The following is a 19,664-nucleotide window of genomic DNA, read 5'->3' as shown; positions in this document are numbered from 1 at the left end:
CTCACATGGTTTCTGAGGATTTTTAAACTCTAAAATCACAGGTTTTGTTAATTCTTCCTAAGTCAATATGTTTATTTGTTTCCTTAGGCAAGAAATTGAGAATTGCTAAGCCCTTGAAACAGAAACCAAAAGATGAAGAAATTATGTATGAGTAAGTCGGGGAAATCCTTCTGCTTTTTAAGTTTGAGAACTGCCGGTTCACTTCCACTCTTGGGCCTCCGCTGCTGTGCGAGCATGTTACACGCCCGCTTTTCCTTGGCAGCCAGTGACATGTCATGTCTGTCAACTCTCCCCACTTCAAGGGGAGAGGTCTCAGGGCTGTGGGGGTGCAGGGTGCCATCTGCCTCTGTCTGCTCTCTAAGTGTCCCTCACATGGTCTTACTTTGATAGAGGTCGCAGGTCGGGCTCTGTGTTCTGGGTCCACCACTCAGGGTGAGCCTGGCCCTTCTTTTCTTCAAATGGGTTAAAAGTGTAGTCCTCTAAAAGCTATTGTGCTGAACAAAGATAATACATCTGCTTTACTTTTGCATTTTGTGATTGTTAGGTCGGAGTCGCTCAAGAAACCAGACGGACACAGCGAGCTAAGGAGAGCAGGGTTTATTAGCTGGGAATAAGAGGGAAAGTGGAGCCAACCGAGGGAGGCTGGGACTCGCTTGATTGTTCTTAGGTGAGGGTTTTTCAACACAAAAGTCTGCGAAGGGTATCAGAGTTGGATTGGCTAGAGCTGGTTGCTGGGTGCGGGCTCAAGTTAAAGCTGCATCCTGTTATGCCGATAGGCCAACCCCAGACCCCAGTCTTCATGTTTTTCCTGGGAAGGGTCTGCAGGCAGCTTCCCACGGTGCCAGTTTCCAGCCTGGTGATTTCCCATCCCTCCTAGGCCTGCCTAAGTCTGTCAGTGATACCTTCGGGGCTTTATGAGTGCTATCTGTGTTGGGGGTTCCCAAGCCCACCCTTAGGCTTGATGATTCACTAGGAGGACTCGCAGGACCCAGAAACATTGTTATATTTATGGTTATGGGCCATTACAGTGCAAGGACACAGACGAAGTTCAGCAAAGGAAAAAGGCCTATAGTGTGGAGTCCAGGAGAAGCCAGGGGCAAGCTCCTGGGTGTCTCCTCCCAGTGAAATCACACAGACTGCACTTTCTTCTCGCAGCATGAACCATGACAACCTGTGCCCACCCGAGAAGCTCACCTGTGCCTTGATTGCTGGGGTTTTTACTGGGGATCCGTCACAGAGGCAGGGAGTGCCCGCATGACCACTTTAGCTACTCAGTCTCCAGCCCCTCCAGAAGCCAAACAGATACAGCATGACCTACAGCCCTAGGCAAACACAAGCAGGCATTCAACATCAGTCACGTTATTAGCATAAACTATCAGGCTGGCCCAAGGCCCTGAGTACACAAAGTCACTCTTATCAAGCAGCATATTCCAGGAGCTTAGAAGTTATTTCCCAGGAAATAACTTACATTGGAATGTACACACCATCGGAAACAAAATCTATACTTTTTTCCTTTTTTTAAAATATTTTATTTATTTATTTTTTGAGAGAGGGGAAGGGAAGGAGAAAGAGTGGGAGAGAAACATCAATGTATGGTTGCCTCTCATGCATTCCCTGCTGGGAACTGGCCTGCAATCCAGGCATGTGCCCTGACTGGGAATCCAACCTCCATACTCTGGTTCGCAGGCCCACGCTCAGTCCGCTGAGCTATGCCAGCCAGGGCAAAATCTATACTTTTCTAAAATGAATTTTGTTGGGGCTCAAGGGCTCCAGCAAATATTAAGCCTCTTCCCCACCAGTTCTGATCCAATGAGGAGTATAACAAACCTGTCATGCAGTTAGGTAACCAAAATATCTCCTTTATTGAGAACAAAACCAATATTGCGGAATGTGGCACCTCTCTGAGGGCAAGTACGTTTCCTAGTTCAAGACCAGGCAAGCTTTCCTGCGCAATGCACAGGCGGCTCTGGAGAACCTCAGGTCTCCACCGCAGGGCAGCCCTTTCTCTGAGTGGCAAAGACCAGAGAAGAATATATGCTTTCTGCATTCAGGCCTGCTCTGGAGGAGAAAGGGGGAGGAGCTGGACTCGCCCAAATGTAAGAGTCAGATAAATTTCCCTCCTCTCCCAGGAAGAGCCACAGGCAGGTGAGGAAAAGGCTACTGATGGAGCTTTGCCACATGTCCCCTTCTCCACTCATGCCCACAACCTAAAAATGCTAATGCATTCCCAGGGGGATTAACCAGGTAAGTGAGACCACATCTCAGAAGAATCTAGTACCAGTTTGAAAATCAGAGTGCACAGAGGGCAATCGGGGTCTAGGTAAGGAGGCTTGCTTGGAGTCTATCTTTTTGTTGAAACTTCTTAGCAAAAAAAAAAAAAAAAAAAGAATACAGAAAAATGCACATGATGAGAGTACAAGTCAATGAACTTCTGCAAACTACATAGACCTAGGTAGGTGGCACCCAGATCAAAAACCAAAATTATCAGCACCTCAATATCTTATATTCCCTTTCAGTCATTCCACCCCAAGGATTTTCTTGTTTTTGTGCTTTGTATAAATGGAGTTATACAGTTTGTATTATTTGGTGTTCTTGCTCAGCATTTTTGTGAGATTCACTTGCATGGTTGTAGATTGTTCATTCTCACTGCTATAGAGTATTGCACTACAGGGAACTTATCCATTCCACCGCTGATGGGCATTTGGATAGTGTCCAGTTTCAAGATGTTATGATTAGTGTTGCTATGACCATTCTAGGACGTCTTTTGGTAAGCATATGCAAACATTTTGGTAGGGTGTATATCTAGTAGTGGAATTGCCCTCACATGGTGTGTGTACAGTTAGCTTTAGGAGGACATTAGTGTTGCAAGTCAAAATACAGCTGGTGCTTACCTCCCCATCTTCACCAGCTCAGGAGAGCACAGGACGGGGAGGGGATGCTCCATACTTAGTTACAGCGCCTCAACTCCCTTCCCTCAAGTCCAGATGCTCTCAGCTAGTGCAAGTGCTTTAGAGTGCCAGTTACAAATGGGGTGCAATCCCTAGAAAGGGAAGGTAATGATTCCAGGTTATAGTGACCAAGTTTTGACTGTTCAACCCTACCCACTTTCTTTGATGCTTTCCTTAAAATCCACTGACAGGGAGCATGGTCAAAAGCAAACACCAACTCCTCTTTCTTTCTCTCCAGGAATGTTCTCGATCAATCATCAGCTCAATTACCCCCTTTGCCACCCAGGGATTTTCTTCCTGAACAAGATGCCTGTAAGTATATTTTGCTAATAAGCCTCGTTCAGAGTAGGATAACAAATTTACCCAGGTGTCTTAGTTGACTCAGGCTGTCCATAACAAAATATTATAGACAGGGTAGCTTGAACAACAGAAATTTATTTTCTCGCAATTCTGGAGGCTAGAAATCCAAGATCACAGTGCCAGCTGATTTGGTTTCTGGTGAGGACTGTCTTCCTGACTTGAAGATGGCTGCCTTCTTGCTGTGTGCTCACACAGTGGGTAGAGCTCGCTGGTGTCTCTTTTTATAAGGGCACTAATCCTAGTGGACCAGGGCTGTAGCCTTATGGCCTTATTTAATATCATGTACTTTCTTAGAGGCTCCGTCTCTAAATACAGGCACACTGGGAGTTAGGGCTTCAACATTTTGTGAGCACAAACATTCAGTCTGTAACACAAGGATCTGCAGATGGCAGCAATTTGATTAAATGAGTTTAAAAGGATTAGAAAAAGTATCAATGTTCCCAATGTTCACTTTACAAATTCATATTCAAATTCTGGCTTGGGATATGAGTAAAAAGAAATTTTAGGTTGTCGCTGGGCCTCTTACACTTCTTTTTTTATTTTTAAAATTTTTTATTTAGTTATTTTTCAAGTACACTTTTTGTCTATTTCTCCCATCCCAGCACCCCAGCCCTGTCTCCCCCCTCTCTTCCATTCCCCCCCCCCCCCCAGTCCTCATCCCTGTGTCTTTCATACTTGTTCCTCAAAATCCCTCCCCATTTTTCCCCTTAAATTCCCTTCTCTCTCCCCTCCGGTCGCTGCCCACTTGTTCTCTATTTCAGTGTCTTTGTTTTTATTCTGTTTGCTTGTTTGTTTTATTGTTTAGCTTCCTGTCAAAGGTGAGATCATATGGTATTTGTCCTTCAATGCCTGGCCTATTTCACTCAGCATAATGCTTTCCAGTTCCATCCATGTTGTTGCAAAGGGTAGTAGCTCCTTCTTTCTCTCTGCTGCATAGAATTCCATTGTGTATATGTACCACTTTTTTTATTTTTTATTATTTCTCTTTTATTGATTCTAGAGGCAGAGGAAGGGAGGGAGAAAGAGAGGAAGAGAAACATCAATGCGAGAGAGAAATATTAATCAGTTGCCTCCTGCATGTACCCTGACTGGGGACTGAACCCCGCAACCCAGGCATGTGACCGGGAATTGAACCTGTGACTTATTAGTTTGCAGGATGACGCCCAGCCAACTGAGCCACACTGGCCAGGGCCAGGGCCTCTCACATTTGTATCTGCCTGGTTCCCTTGACTGGAATGTTGTTCCTTAAGCTCTTCACACAGCTGGCTCTACCTCCTCCTCCAAGTGTTGGTTCACATGTCATCACCCCAAAGAGCCCTTCCCTAACCACTCTATCTAGAGCAATCCCACTAGTTTTCTTTCGGAAACATAGGAATTACCAAAATTGTCTTATCTAGTTATTGTTCATTTGTTTATCAACCTCTTCCATGAAAATATAAACTCTAGGAAATAGGAACCTTTCTTATCTTGTTCACCACTGCTTACCCACCACAGGAGATTAGCAGATAATTAATAAAGATGTTTTGACTTGAGTGGATAAGTAGTGATATTAGCTAACATTTATTGAGCACGCACTGTGTTTGGGCCCTGTACTAGACACTTTACAGGCATTAGCTTATAATCTTCTCAACAACTCTATGAAGCAAGTACATTATTATTACCGTTCAACAGGTGTGGACCCTTAGGCACTGAGAAATTAAGTGACTTACCCATTGTCACACAGCGAGTGACTGCTGGAGCCTGAACATGAACTCAGATCTGTCTAACTGCTTAGCTCTACAGCTAAGCTAAAATGGAATGGTGGTCGTTGTTTGGGTTATCTTAGGAAAAGATGACAGTGTGATATAGGCAGTTCCCATCCCCACGAAAAGTGGTGCTGAGCTGTTTTGTCACCCTTCCCCTAGCCACTTCGGTCCTTTTGCTATGTGCCCATACTCCACTAATTCCACCACTTGAAAATACCACCGTCCCCTTCTTCTTGAGAAGAGAGATTCATGCGTGAGTAATTAGTGATAGTTCTGGAAAACTATGTAAGTCATTGTGAGGCATGTGTCAAAACGGAAATATGGTTTGTGTCACTTCCTTATGAGAATTAGGATCTTTAGACACAACACTACTCACTTGGCTACTAGCTCTGTTCTGTTTCTGGTCAAAGTTTCTGTTTCATGGTCCCCGCTGCAGTGCAGTCTTAGGCAGAGGGATGTGGTAGCCAAGGTGGTTGACCAATATGTGCCATTTACTCACTGGAGTGATCCTGAGACTGTGTCATGTCTGTGCTTTAGCTCATTTTGTAAAATGAGCATCTGGTCCACCAAGAAAAAGATCACTGAAATCCATGCTAAGCCACATAGTCAAAAATATATACATGCATGAGAGCTTTGCATCTAAAAATCTTTTTGTATATTCTAGCCCCACAGGAAACTGAAAGTGTGCCGCCAGCAACATACTCATTGGTAAATAAAGTTAGAAATAAGGAGACAGTTTCCATCCCGAGCTACATCGAGCCTGAATGTGACTATGATGACGTAGAAATCCCTGCAGATATGGAAAACCATCATTTTAAAACAACCATTTCTTCTTTTTGGCAAGCTGAAGAGGGTTCACATTGCTTATTTTAAAACCATCAGGAATGGCTGAACTTTCACGTGTCCAGTCCCGAAAGCAGTGGTAATGTTATGGGGCCATATAAGATAAGCACTTCTGAACCTTAGATAAAGAAGCTTTAGTGATCACATGATGGCAGCCAGAGAAAGATGCAACCTCCCAGCCCTGAAGACCAGGAGGGGTCAGGCCTTGAATTTCTGCTGAGCAAGTTTCCTCGGGAAGGACCGCTGAGCTTCAAGGCTCCTGCCCAGAGAAAGCACCCTGTTCTCGGCACTCTTCCCTCTTTTCTTCTCTTCTTTGTTTTAAGAGAGCTTAAAGCTTGGTGTTTGATTGTGCAGAGGCTTCTGGGCTCCCATCCCCAGCACCATGGCTGGGAGCACAAGGTCTTGTCCCCAGCAGCCCTGCCCACCTCCTGTGTAGTGTCTTCAGGTGGCAGTAGCAGCTGAGCACTCTTGTGTGCAAATCACCCCGTCAGCCTTGTGAGTTCTTCAAGGGTGGGGAGTGCTTTCTTTTCTTGTGAACCCTTCCCACCTACACACACTTCACGCCCCAGTGCCTGTCTGTGACTTTGGTCAGGCTGACCATAGAGTTCAAGGTCCCACCCAGGTTTTTTTCTGTGCTTCCCAGTTGCACCAAAACAACCGACAGAGGACAGATGTTATACATATAAGTGTCATTTTGCAATATGTGTGTTGGGCTACAGGAAAAGTAGGTTTTCCCAGGAAAAATCATGGGAGACAGGAAGAAAGAGGTGATTAAATGGCAGATTCAAGATGAGAGTTCAGGGACTTAAGGACTTCCTGCATAATTTTCATTACTGCTTCCTCCCTATATAAAGCCAAGGCCCTTCCCTCCAGATCCCTGTCCTGGAGCATCTGGGAGGCAGAATCTCCCGTATGAAGTGCTGCAGCTAATGAGATGCCAGGGGAGTGGGCTGCTGTCCTGCTAAACAAGTGCCCTAGTGTGGTCACTGAGCCTTAAGTCAACTTTTGTAGCCTCTTGAACCTCATCAGTTCTTTTGAGTTGATCCACTAGAACTCCAAGACTTGACACTTTCTAACCAGACTCACAAGATGTGGATTTCTCAGCAATCCCTGTAAAGGCAGCTGATGACCAGGGAGAGCACATAAGCTGTAAAAAGGCTTGGAATGACTGCGGGGCTGAGCTCTTCTTCAAGAGATGTCAAGCTTCCTCCCCCCACCAATGCTGGACCAGTGGGGATACATCTTTCTCCCAGGTTGTCTCTTTCTAGACTCCTTAGAGACCTCCAACTTCCTGTTAATACCTCCTTATTGTAGGCCAGTGGTTCTCTCATAGAACTCTGACATTCAACATACCAAAGAGGGGACCCTTTTCCAAAATTATAGAAAATAAGTTAACAAATGTACATGTTTTACACGTACACTTTCCTCTTGTAAATTTCCTGTAAGCTGTCCACATCTGTGACAAAAGTGAAAAGCAAATGCCTCTCGGCATCAGCATGCTGCAATCACTCGTCTATCTGTCCTTCTCCTCCACTGGACTGAGGGCAGCATGGGGACAGAGGCTACATCTCTCTCTGCTCCACTGTTCTCTCTCTTCTAATTCAGTGCCCAGGCACTCTGTAGACCGCCAGTAAAAATATTGACTAAATGATCAGTTGAATGAATGAATGAATGAATTCCTTTGGGACCTCACTACTCCTTTTCTTGGCCTTATGAAAACATTCCTCCCTCTGCACTATAATTGCCTGGTTCATTTCCATTCTTCTTTTTTAGTCTGGGGCTTGTATGGGGTAGAACTCGTCTGGCCCACTGCTATATTCCAAGTATCCAGGACAAACCCTGGCACACAGTAGGCACTAAATATTTATTGGATGTTGAACATTAGTGGGAATTCTATCCATCAGTTGGATAAAAAACAAGCACGTATTATTTGGACACCTGTAATAAAGACCCGTTTTTGCCAATAATGTTGTTACAAGTTTGGATGATAGAATTAAATGTATCAAGATTTCACAGGACCTTCTGTGCATCCTAACTCCACAGGAAACCCCAAGTCAGCTACCAGCTACATACTCATAAAGTTAGAAATAAGAAGATATTTTCCATCCCAAGCTCTATGGTACCTAAAGATGATTATGATGGCATTGAAATCATTGCAAATATTGACAACTGTCATTTTAAAACAACTCCTGGTCTGCTACCTAACTGCTTTTGAGAACTGATGGTTCACTTATATAATAAAATGGTGGATTATAGTTTTCTTTTAGAAAGTTAACAGTCTGATCTTTGTGACACAAATAAGATTGTTGTCAGAGAATGTTATCAGAGAATCAGCAGCAAGTTTTAAAAATTATGTGTATCAAACCTAGCTGGTATGGCTCAGTGGATTGAGCATCAGGCTGCAAAGCAAAGGATTGCTGGTTTGATTCCCAGTCAAGATACATACCTGGGTTGTGGGCCAGGTCCCCAGTGGAGGGCACACAAGAGGCAACCCATACATTGATGTTTCTGTCCCTCTCTTTCTCCTTCCCTTCCCCTCTCTAAAAATAAATAAGTAAAATCTTTTAAAAAAAAATCATGTGTATGCTTTAGGCTGCAAGGAACAGACTGTCCAACCAAAAGTAACTGAAACAATGAGGAATTTATGACCTCACAAAATAAGAAGTCTGGAAGTAAGCACTCCAAATTCAACCACTCAGGAGTCAGCTGACCTTTCTTTGATTCTCTCAGCTTTGCCCTCCTGGTGTCAAGGTAGCCATCATAGCTCCAATCATAACATTATCGTATGATGACGTTCAAAGTCAGGAAGGAAAGGGGAATTTCCTCCCACCTAGCTCTTTTTATTAGGAAGAAAAATCTTTCCCAGAAGCCCCCAGCAACTTTCCATAATGTCTTATTGGCCTGGACTGGTTCACATGCCCAACTATAGAAAAGGCCAGGGAGTGAACATTGGGCATTTTCAGAATTTCTTCTTTGCCATCAAGAAAAAAAGGAGAAAATAGCTGCTGGATAGGCAGCCTTGGTTCACTCTCAAAAATCACATTACTCATTATTTTCTTTTTATTTTTTCTGTTACAATCTCAGAGTCATAAGAGAGTTCAGGGTAAGGTATGGTGTCTAGATTCTACCATTCAGTTTTCACCTAGAACATTTGGCCAATAAAAACAGGCATAGGACTGTTGGTCAAATGAGGATAGTAACAATAACAGCAATAATAGCAATAACAGGAGCCCTCAGTAACTGCACACTTCCGCTATGTCAGAGTTCTAAGGGCTACACTGTCCAATATAACCATGACCTTGAACAGGCAGGACTGCTGTGTGGTAATCAGAGAAGAGCTGCATCCTCTTGCTGCCTCCTCACCCTTGCTGTTCCTTGAAGCCCACTCTGATGGGCTAGTTCTCCCTTGCTCTCTTGGATAAAATCTCAGGCAGGTGCCACTGGGTCTTCTGGTCACTCTTAGACAATAAAAAGTCCTCCAGGTGTGTGTGACACAGGGGGGCATGAACCTGTCAAAACTCAGTCAACACACACTTAAGGTTTCTGCATTTCAATCTAAGTAAATCTGACCTCAAAAGAAAAAAACTGTAAACAAATATTGAACTCTGGTTAATGGCATGTACTCTGGAGTATTTAGGGGAAAATGTACCAATGTCTGCCATTTACCTTGAAATGTATCCGAAGACAAGATGGTGGTAGAGCCTGCACTTTTAGGTATAAACGGAGCCTCCTTGTTCTCATCCTAAATGCAGCAAGGTCTGGATCTGCAGGGCCAGCTCCACCCCACCTGCTTGCCCAGTTCCTGGAAAGAGAAAATGGAGGGATAGCTGTACAAGCATCAGAGAGAGAGTTTAGAGCCTGCTCTTCATTTTGAGGCAAAATAACTCCATCCATATTCTCAGCAAATGTTTTGGATTCAACTCAGTCAAGTGAGTTAGTCCCTCCCCTCTCCACCTCATAAGGAGAGAAATGGACTCTCCTCTATGGGCATTGAGAGAAAGAGAGAAAGAGGATAAGACTCCCTCCTGACTAAGAATGACTTTCTCCAGAGGAGGAAGTCCACTTGCTCTGTGGCCCTCTCCAGAGCTGTGAGGGGCATCTGTCAGAGCAGCACCCTGGGTGGTGATCCACCCAGCTCTGCCTCCATGGTGGAAATTTGCTCTTCATCTCCCCAGTATGGATTCCACTCTTTTCAGCAAAAACCTCAGATTTTTCTGTTGGATCCACCTCTTTTTCTTCTCTCCATTGGTGTAATTTGTGTAAAGCCTCCACCCAACTCAGAGATAGAGCACATGACCCAGACTGGCCAATCAGAGCTTCTCATTCCCTTGACCATAGTGACCAACTGGTTGATTCTTTGGGTTCCAGAACACATCCCCCCCACCATGGGATTTGAAGCTATAGTAACAGGATAGACACTCTCAAGGTAGAACCTGTCACAAAAGACACTGAGCTGAGATAAGAAGAGGGTTCAGATCCTAATGGCATTACCTGAGCTCTTGTCTGTTGTCATGCTTGATGTAGGCATACTTATGGAGGTTTTTGGTCACATGAGCCAACATTCTTTAAAAGCTTTCAACACTGTCCCTTAAGACCCATCCCCACCATCACTGCCTAATTTTGGTCTTGTCATCTTTCATGTGGCTTAATACAAAAGCCTCTTGACTGTTCTCTCCTCCAATTCATCTCCCACTTGCTGTCAGAAGGAACTTTCTAAAACACCTTTGATTAGGTCGTGGCCCTGCTTAACAACACTTGTGCCTACAGGGGTAAAATCTACACCACGTAATCACACCCTTCCAGGCCCTGACAACTATGTCCCCACTGGGCTCATGTCAGCACTTCATCTCCTCCCACCACAAACTGACCATAGAAAACCACTGGCAGCTCCTGAAGCATCACCATGCTGCTAAGGCTTCGTACATTCTCTTCCTCCTGCTGGTTACTTTTTTACCCTTTTTCTCTACCTAATAAACTGCAACTCACCCCTTAGCACCCAGATGGAGCATCACCTTCCCTGAGAGGTCTTTCCTCACTGGGTCAGGTGTGCCCCTCTCAGTATTTCTCCCACACCAATCTTAATACATAATTATCCCCATCTTGTGGTTACGCCTCTCTCCTTCCCATTAGATACTGGGCGACCGAGGGTTAGGATTATGTCTTAGGGTGACTGTACATTAAGGTTTGCCAAGAACAACAGTTTTGGCTTTTGTTTGATGCCTCAGCACAATTAAGAGCACCCTTTTTACTCTCAACTGTCCTGGTTTGGATGATAAATTACTTGTTCACTGTACTTATTTATGATCGACTCCATGTATATAAAGAGTGTTAGAAAAAGTATTTCCATGCCCTGACTGGTGTGGCTCAGTGGATTGAGCATCAGCCTGCAAACCAAAAGGTTGCTGGTTCAATTCCCAGTCAGGGCATGTGTCTGGGTTACAAGCCCTGTCCCCAGGTGGGGGGCATACCAGAGGCAACCAGTTGATGTTTCTCTCCCTCTTTTTCTCCCTCCCTTCCTCTCTCTAAAAATAAATAGATAAAATCTTTTTTTAAAAAGTATTTCCAAATAAATGCATGAATAAGTGATCTTTCTAGGTCTAATTTTATTTTATAAAATAAATAGCTGAATTAGATTATTTGTAAGTTTTTTATTGCTTAAAGTTGTTCGAATTAAGTCAGGACTCCAAAAGGCCAAGATCAGTAATTTTGGTTTATCTTCCCCTTAAAATGACCCACCATATAGAATTCCACACTTAAACATATTAAGCCGGGATTAACAACTTCAGAGATTATGACCTGCTGGGAGTCTGGTTATTGACACACATAACTTCTCTACCAATGGTTAAATTCCCTCAGTTAGACCGGCCAGCAGCTGGGTAATCTCTTAGCATCAGGTCAAAAATAACTTTCATTTATTCTTGTGATGCATGTTGCATCAATAGGATTATTACTACTCCGATTTGCCCCCAATTTGTGTTGTGCTTCAGTTCCCAATCGATCCCATCCACATCCCTGAGTGCACACAGCATGCTCTGCCGTGGCCAAGCAGCAGTGAGAAATCTCACGGAGATTTGCACTTGGGTGCCGAAAGCCCTCCACCATAAATAACAGGTAACAACTGACTGTGGTCACATTTCATTTTACTAGAGCAGATGCAAAATTTTTGTAAGAAACGGCCAATTAATATTGTCACATCTTGGCTCTTTCACAGTAAAATGCAGGTTTTTATATTTACCCACATCTTGTTGCCAAAATCTAGCATAGTTAAAATTTTAGATCAGCTGCCTTTGAATAATTTAAATATTCTACAGACAATCAGAAAACAACACTAAATAACCTTGGTCACTTACAAAGTGGCCCATAAACTAACGTCCTTTGAATTTTTTAAAACATTAGATGTCTTAGCATTTTTTTCACAAATTGGGTGTCAATGGAACATGGCTTAGGTTTTCAAAAACTTGCAGAAGGCAGTATTTAAGAACAAAGAAATTCCCCTGATGGTAAAAAAAAAAAGTTTATTTGCATAACTTCTACACCTCCACCTCCCATGAGGCACAAACAAAAATAAATTTTCCGATACCTTTAATGTTGGTGCTCTACAATGCTATTTTTAGTGGCCAAGAAAAACTTCCTCTGAATACATGAAAAATAAATATTACCCTGCATTTCTTACTATTGTTTAGAAGATGTTGCATTAATATTCCATAGATCAAATCTCTATTGTATCACTGGATTTGTTTAACAAGACTTCCACAATTCTTTACAATTTGAGATTTGCCTGAAAAAAAAAACCAAACATATACAAATTTATTTTTAAGTTCTGCTTTAGCTGCTTTGGAGTGCAATTTGACAGCATCTAGTGAAGTTGAAAATATGGATACTTTACATGACCTAGCAACCCCACTTCAGGAGACATACCCTAGAACAGCGGCTTTAGAATTTGCTGGCACAAAATCCCCATGACACTCATAAAAATGACTGAGGACACCAAAGGAATTTTATTTAAACAGAAGGTATCACCCTGGCTGGTATAGCTCAGTGGATTGAGCGCGGGCCTGCGAACTAAGGGATTGCGGTTCAATTCCCAGTCAGGGCACGTGCCTGGGTTGCAGGCCAGTTCCCAGCATGGGACACATGAGAGGCAACCATACATTGATATTTCTCTCCCTCTCTCCTTCCCTTCCCCTCTAAAGATAAATGAATAAAATCTTTTTAAAAAGATATCTACTGACATTTAGCTTATTGGAAGTGAAAACTGAAAAAGATTTTAAATATGCATTAGTTAGTTTAAAACAATAAATCATCATGTTAATATAAATAACATTTTATTTATATTATTATGTTTTCTCAAGCAAAAACATTAGTAAAAAAGAGTGGCATTGTATTAGACTTCTGTGAATCTCTTTCATAGCTGACTTAATAGAAGACATCCAGATTCTTATGTCTCCTGTAATCAACCTGTTATACTGTAAACACCATATACCCTCTGGGAAGTTCCACTGTGCACTCATGAGAGAGGGAGCATAAATAAGGCCAAATTACACCTTAGTGCTGTTATGAAAATAGTTCTGATCACATGGCCCAGACCACACTTTGAGAATCACTGCCCCAAAGAAACTGACACATGTGTCACTTTGAGAATCACTGCCCTAAAGAAACTCAAGCACATGTATAAAGATGGTTTTTTGTAGTATCATTCATTACAGGGAGAAAGTGGAACCAATGACCATCTTGTAGTCTATCCACAGGGGACCATGAAGTCCATGCAGGCTGCCCTGTTGTTGCTTTGCTCACTACATACCTCCAATTCTTAGTGCATGGTGGGTGCTTGATGAACAGCTGTGGAAGGAGGGAAGTGAGAGAGGCAGCAAGGGTGGAAATATAAATATTGCTCTGCAACTTGCTTTAAAATTTAACTCTGTTCCGTGAACACATTTTCACAGATGTAAACTTAGGTCACAGGGTAGGAATGGCCAAAAGCAATGTGATTCTTGTACAGCTAGGAAGCATATTGTTCTAAAGCCCAAAAGTAAAGGTGTCTGTACTTTATCTGTTAAGCACCACAGGCTGCAACCCACTGCCATCCCATGGAGCATTAACCACACATTATGGGCAGACTGACCTTTGTTGTTAATCAATTTTGCCCATATTTTGTTTGGAGGTAGTCTGTAATTCAGATTTTAAAAATGAGTCAGTTATTTAAAGGCCTTTCTAGAAATAATATAATCAATGTAGATGTCTTTGTTATCCCTGTTATTTTCCTGTACACTGAAGGATTTTCTTTTTTTAAATATATTTTATTGACTATGCTATTACAATTGTCCCGTTTCCCTTTCTTTATTCTCCTCTGCCCTGCATCCCCTCTCCCACTCACATTCCCCTCTCCTTAGTTCATGTCCATGGGTCAGACATATAAATTATTTGGCTTCTCCATTTCCCTTACTATTCTTAACCTCCCCCTGTCTATTTTGTACCTACCATTTACGCTTCTTATTCCCTGTACCTTTTTCCCTATTCTATCTCCTCCAGTTCCCCACTGATAACCACCTATGAGATCTGTGATTCTGTTTCTTTTCTAGTTGTTTGCTTAGTTTATTTTTGTTTTTTTGGTTCCATTGTTGATAGTTGTGAGTTTGATATTATTTTACTGTTCATATTTTTATCTTCTTTTTCTTAGGTAAGTCCCTTTAACATTTCACATAATAAGGGTTTGGTGATGATGAACTCCTTTAACCTGACCTGATCTGGGAAGTACTTTAGCTGCCCTACCATTCTAAATGATAGCTTTGCTGGATAGAGTAATCTCGGATGTAAGTCCTTGCCTTTCATAACTTTGAATACTTCTTTCCAGCACCTTCTTGCCTGTAAGGTACTTTTGAGAAATCAGCTGACACTCTTATGGGAACTCCTTTGTAAGTAACTGTCTCCTTTTCTCTTGTTGCTTTTAAGATTCTCTTCTTATCTTTAAAATTGGGTAACTTGATGATGATGTGCCTTAGTATGTGCTTCCTTGGGTCCAGCTTCTTTGGAACTCTCTGAGCTTTCTGGACTTCCTGAAAGTCTATTTCCTTTGCCAGATTGGGGAAGTTCTCCTTCATTATTTGTTTAAAGAAGTTTTCAATTTCTTGTTCTTCCTCTTCTCCTTCTGGCACCCCTATGATTCAGATGTTGGGACATTTAAAGTGGCCCTGGAGGTTCCTCAGCCTCTCCTCACTTTTTTGAATTCTTCTTCATTCTGATCTGGTTGAATGTTTATTTCTTCCTTCTGCTCCAAACCATTGATTTGAGTTCTAGTTCCCTTCCTGTCACTGCTGGTTCCCTGTACATTTCTCTTTAGTTCACTTTGCATAGCATTCATTTCTTCCTATATTTTGCAACCATACTCAACCATTTCTGTGAGCATCCTGATTACCACTGTTTTGAACTCTGCATCTGATATGTTGGCTATCTCTTTGTTGCTTAGTTGTATTTTTTCTGGAAGTTTGATTTGTTCCTTCATTTGGGCGATTTTTTTTGTCTTGATGCACCTGTCATGTAGCGAGAGGCAGAGTCTTAGGTGTTCACCAGTGCAGGGTAACAACTGCAGTTGTGATGCTGTATGTGGGGGAGGGGTCTGAGAGGGAACAATGCTGCTTGATCAGCTCTTAGCCAGCTTTCAGTCACTTCCTCTGCTACCCACAAGCTGATGCTGATTCCCGGGTGGGTGGGTTTGTGTACATTCTGGGACCATGTGGGTCTCTCCAACAAACTCTCCTTTGAGGCTGGGAGTTTCTCCCATTGCTGCAATGTCCACAGGCTTTTACCACTAGAGGTTTTGAGGCTTTATTTCCCTGTACTGGAACCCTGTGTTGTGCAGTCTGTCTCACTCCCCAGTTGTTCCTTCCAGTTTATCTGCACACAAATGTGGGACCACCCAGTCTGCCAGCCACCTCTTTGCCCACCCTGGTCCTCCAGCTACTGCCTTGCCGCACACCCATTCCACCCCGGCTGCCCATCTCTTACCCTCCTACCCATCTGGATGACTATTCCTTCAACTCCTTGGTTGTTGGACTTCCACACGGTTTGATTTTCTGGCAGTTCTGGTTGTTTTTTGTTTTTAAATTTGTTGTCCTTCTTTTGGTTGTGTGAGGAGGCACAGCATACCTACTTTACACTTCCATCTTAGCTGAAAGTCGAATTTTCTTGTAATAATTTAGGTAAATTTGTTAACATTTCTCACCTCATACAACAAAACCAATGGTTAGAGACTTCCTCCAAGATGGAGGAATAGGTGGAGACGCCGTGCTTTCTCACACAACCAAGTTTAGAGACAACAAAATATTAGCAACAGAAAACACAGCCAGAACACAGAAAATTGAACTTTTCGGAAGTCTGATAACAACAAATTCTTCAGCCTGACCAGTAAGGGGGAGAAACCAGCAGCTGGCAGAGCGGGGTTGCACAGGAAAACTCAGTCAGACGGACTCAAGTGAATGGATCCCAGGCGTGGGGTTGCAACAGGAGGACCCAGTGAGAAACCCAGTGAGCGACCTGAGGATCCAGTGAGGGCGCAGGTTGGTGGGTTGACTGTGGTGCACATTCGTGCGCAGATAGACCAGCGAGGGAGTGGGTGGTGAGACAGGACCGAGCAGGCCCCAGCAGCAAGAGGCAGCAGAGGGGGCCGCTATTTCCCCACTCTGACCCCACCCCCACATACAGCCTCACAACCCAGCGACCTGCGTGGCCCCGCCCTGGTAAACAACTAAGGCTCCGCTCCTCTTACTTAACGGCGCAAACAGACCAAAAATGGCTCAAGAAGATCTCAAAGCCCCAGGGCCCATAAATCTAAGTGATGAAGAAATAGCCAGATTGAGCGCGGGCCTGCGAACCAGAGTATCGCGGTTCGATTCCCAGTCAGGGCACATGCCTGGGTTGCAGGCCAGTTCCCAGCAGGGGACACATGAGAGGCAACCATACATTGATATTTCTCTCCCACTCTTTCTCCTTCCCTTCCCCTCTCTCTACAAATAAATAAATAAAATATTTTAAAAATGTTTTAAAAAATTAAAAAAAAAAAAGAAATAGCCAAACTTTCAGATGCACAGTTCAAAACACTGGTGATCAGGATGCTCACAGAACTGGTTGATTTTAGCCACAAATTAGAGGAACATATGAAGGCTAAACTAATTGAAATGAAGGGAAATGCACAGGAAACCAATAGTGATGAAAAGGAAACTGGGACTCAAATCAAGGGAGTGAACCAGAAGGAAGAAAAAAGTGGCCAAACAGAAAAATATGAAGAAACAAAAATTCAAAAAAATGAGGAGAGACTTAGGAACCTCCAGGATATCTTTAAACATTCTAACATCCGAATTATAGGGGTACCAGAAGGGGGAAAGGAACAGCCACCAGTGAAAGACTTATTTGAACAAATAATAAAGGAGAATTTCCCCAATCTGGCAAAGGAAATAAACTTCCAGGAAATCTAGGAAGCTCAGAGAGTCCCAAAGAAGTTGAACCCAAGAAGGAACACACCAAGGCACATCATCATTACATTAGCCAAAATTAAAATGAAGGAGAGAATCCTAGAAGCAGCAAGAGATAGGGGGACAGTCACCTACAAAGGAGTTCCCATCAGACTGTCAGCAGATTTCTCAAAAGAGACCTTACAGGCAAGAAGGGGCTGGAAAGAAGTATTCCAAGTCATGAAATCCAAAGACCTACAACCAAGATTACTCTATCCAGCGAAGCTTTCATTTAGAATGGAAGGACAGATAAAGTGCTTCTCAGATAAGATCAAATTCAAGGAGTTCATCATCACCAAGCCCTTATTATATGAAATGTTAAAGGGACTTATCTAAGAAAAAGAAGATAAAAATATGAACAGTGAAAGGACAGCAAACTCACAGTTATTAGCAACCACACCTAAAACAAAAGCAAACTAAGTGGACAGCTAGATCAGGAGCGGAAACATAGAAAGGAAGATCTCAAGGAGGGTTAGCAACAGGGGAGTGGGTGGAGGAGAAGGAGGGAGAAGGTACAGAAAATAAGTAGCATAGACGGTAGACAGAAAATAGATAGGGGGCAAGAATAGTATGGGAAATACAGAATCTAAAGAACTTGAGACACATGGTCATAAACTAAAGGGGAGGAATGGTGGGGGCGGGGTGTGTAGGGTGGAGGAGAATAAAGGGGGAAATAGAATAACTGTAATGGCATAATCAATAAAATTAAAAAATAACAGAAAATTTAAAAAAAGGAAAAAATCAAAACCAATGGTTAAAACAAGTTAATGGATATTTTTGTTCATATAACTATCTTTTTCTTTCTCTCCTCTTTTCTTGACTTTGCTTGGTCCTAATTTGCATGGGGAAAGATTTTTAAAACTGCATGCAGAAAAAAAAGCAATGCATAATAACTTCTCAATAAATGTTTGCTGCTAATAAAAAAAGAATATTCGCAGACTTTTTTCAATGCTTTTGTTGTTGTTCAATTTCGTGTCCTCAATGCCTAACACATGTGGGAGTACAATAAGTAGTGCAGAAGGAGGGTGGGGTGGAAAAAGGAGAAGATGAAAGGGAAGAAGGAAGGCTGATTATGTTTTTAAAAGATAGGTTATGATCTTCAGGTGCCTTTTATCTCTATGATTCTGGAACATTAATAATGATAACAAAGAAGCCATCGTTAATTAAGAAGCTTTCAGCCCTGGATCAGTTGGTTGTAATGCCCTTCATGTCAGCCACCTACACTGGTCTTCAGTTTCTCAGGCACACTGCCAGCTGCCACAGGTCCTTGCACATGTAGTTCCTGCTGCCAGGGATTCTCTCCCACTATACCCTCTCATAATAGACAGTTGCTACTTTGCCTGTCCAAAGAGCTATCTCTCTTTTCTGGTAAGAATAAGAGCAAACAAAAAAACTATCTTTTCTTCCCATCACCTCATGGACCTTGTAGTAACATGGACACTTTCCCACATCCCAACATGTAATTCAGGCCAAAGTGCCTCATCCACTGGATTCAGTGATTGGTCCAGGTTTGGACATGTGATCCAAGCAGAACCGAGCTGAATTCCTTTTTCTATAATTGCTACAAATGCTCTCCTTTAGTAACCCTGGGCTCTGAAACATACCTCCACGTGGGAAAACAATTTATGAAGTCAACACAGAAAAAAGCAAGACCAAGAGATGGAGAGAAAGAAATGAGTCCTGATGACAGTGCTTAGATGCCTGAGTTCTGGCCTTTCCAGAGGCCTGTCCACCCCCCCCCCACCCTGACTTCTGTTAACATGAGACAAGTTATGCTCTGGCCAGAGCTGGGTTTCTACTACTGCATTTCCTTTGTCTACCTGACTCTTCAAGGAAAGCCAGATTCCAGAAAGTCTTCACAAACCTTCCTGTGTAGGTCTTCATTAATAAGTTCTTAATGTGCTCTCCAGCATAGCAGTCTCCACAGTTATCGCTTCATATGTATTCATGGATTTATTTAAATATCTCCTTCACAAGTACCATGAGAGGGCCTAGGGTTGTCTAGAGTGGGCACTCCATACATATTTGTAGAACAAATGAATTTCATGATGAATTCACGATTCTGAAAGGGGCAGCAAATTAAGCCCATAAAAGGTCAGAACAAAAGAGTTCTTTGTTCAAAAAAAGACTAAAAAGCCAAAATTTTAAAAAAAACAGTATTAACATGACTTCATATTTCTCAACAAAAATGTAGCTACTGTCTTTCCCTGCAATTCCTTTTTCATTCTTCTTCTGGCTTAAGCAGATCTTGGTTCTTAGAACAA

The 19,664-nt window shown here is 42.7% G+C and overlaps 1 protein-coding gene and 1 long non-coding RNA gene across 5 annotated transcripts in view; one reads left to right on the top strand and one right to left on the bottom strand.

The window, feature by feature from the left end:
* The window catches only part of SCIMP (SLP adaptor and CSK interacting membrane protein), a 25,066-nt gene extending 17,519 nt beyond the window's left edge, over positions 1–7,547 (top strand). For all 4 annotated transcript variants that reach the window (XM_037144258.2, XM_037144259.2, XM_037144257.2 and 1 more), the window contains 3 exons: positions 88–151; positions 3,187–3,260; positions 5,718–7,547. In XM_037144258.2, coding sequence (XP_037000153.2) covers positions 88–151; positions 3,187–3,260; positions 5,718–5,926 — 347 coding nt within the window. In that variant the 3' untranslated portion in view covers positions 5,927–7,547. The remainder of the gene's footprint in view (positions 1–87; positions 152–3,186; positions 3,261–5,717) is intronic.
* Positions 3,982–19,664, bottom strand: LOC128628477 (uncharacterized). Its single transcript, XR_008392874.1, has 3 exons — positions 19,265–19,664; positions 9,563–9,698; positions 3,982–4,304 (listed from the first exon to the last, which is right to left on the bottom strand). It is a non-coding gene; the product is annotated as an uncharacterized LOC128628477 (long non-coding RNA).

Source organism: Artibeus jamaicensis, unplaced genomic scaffold (genome assembly GCF_021234435.1).
Source record: "Artibeus jamaicensis isolate MK-2021 breed Jamaican fruit bat unplaced genomic scaffold, CSHL_Jam_final contig_777, whole genome shotgun sequence".
Lineage (NCBI taxonomy): Eukaryota > Metazoa > Chordata > Mammalia > Chiroptera > Phyllostomidae > Artibeus > Artibeus jamaicensis.
Note: the sequence above shows the minus strand (reverse complement) of the source record. Positions and strands in the feature narration are given on the sequence as shown.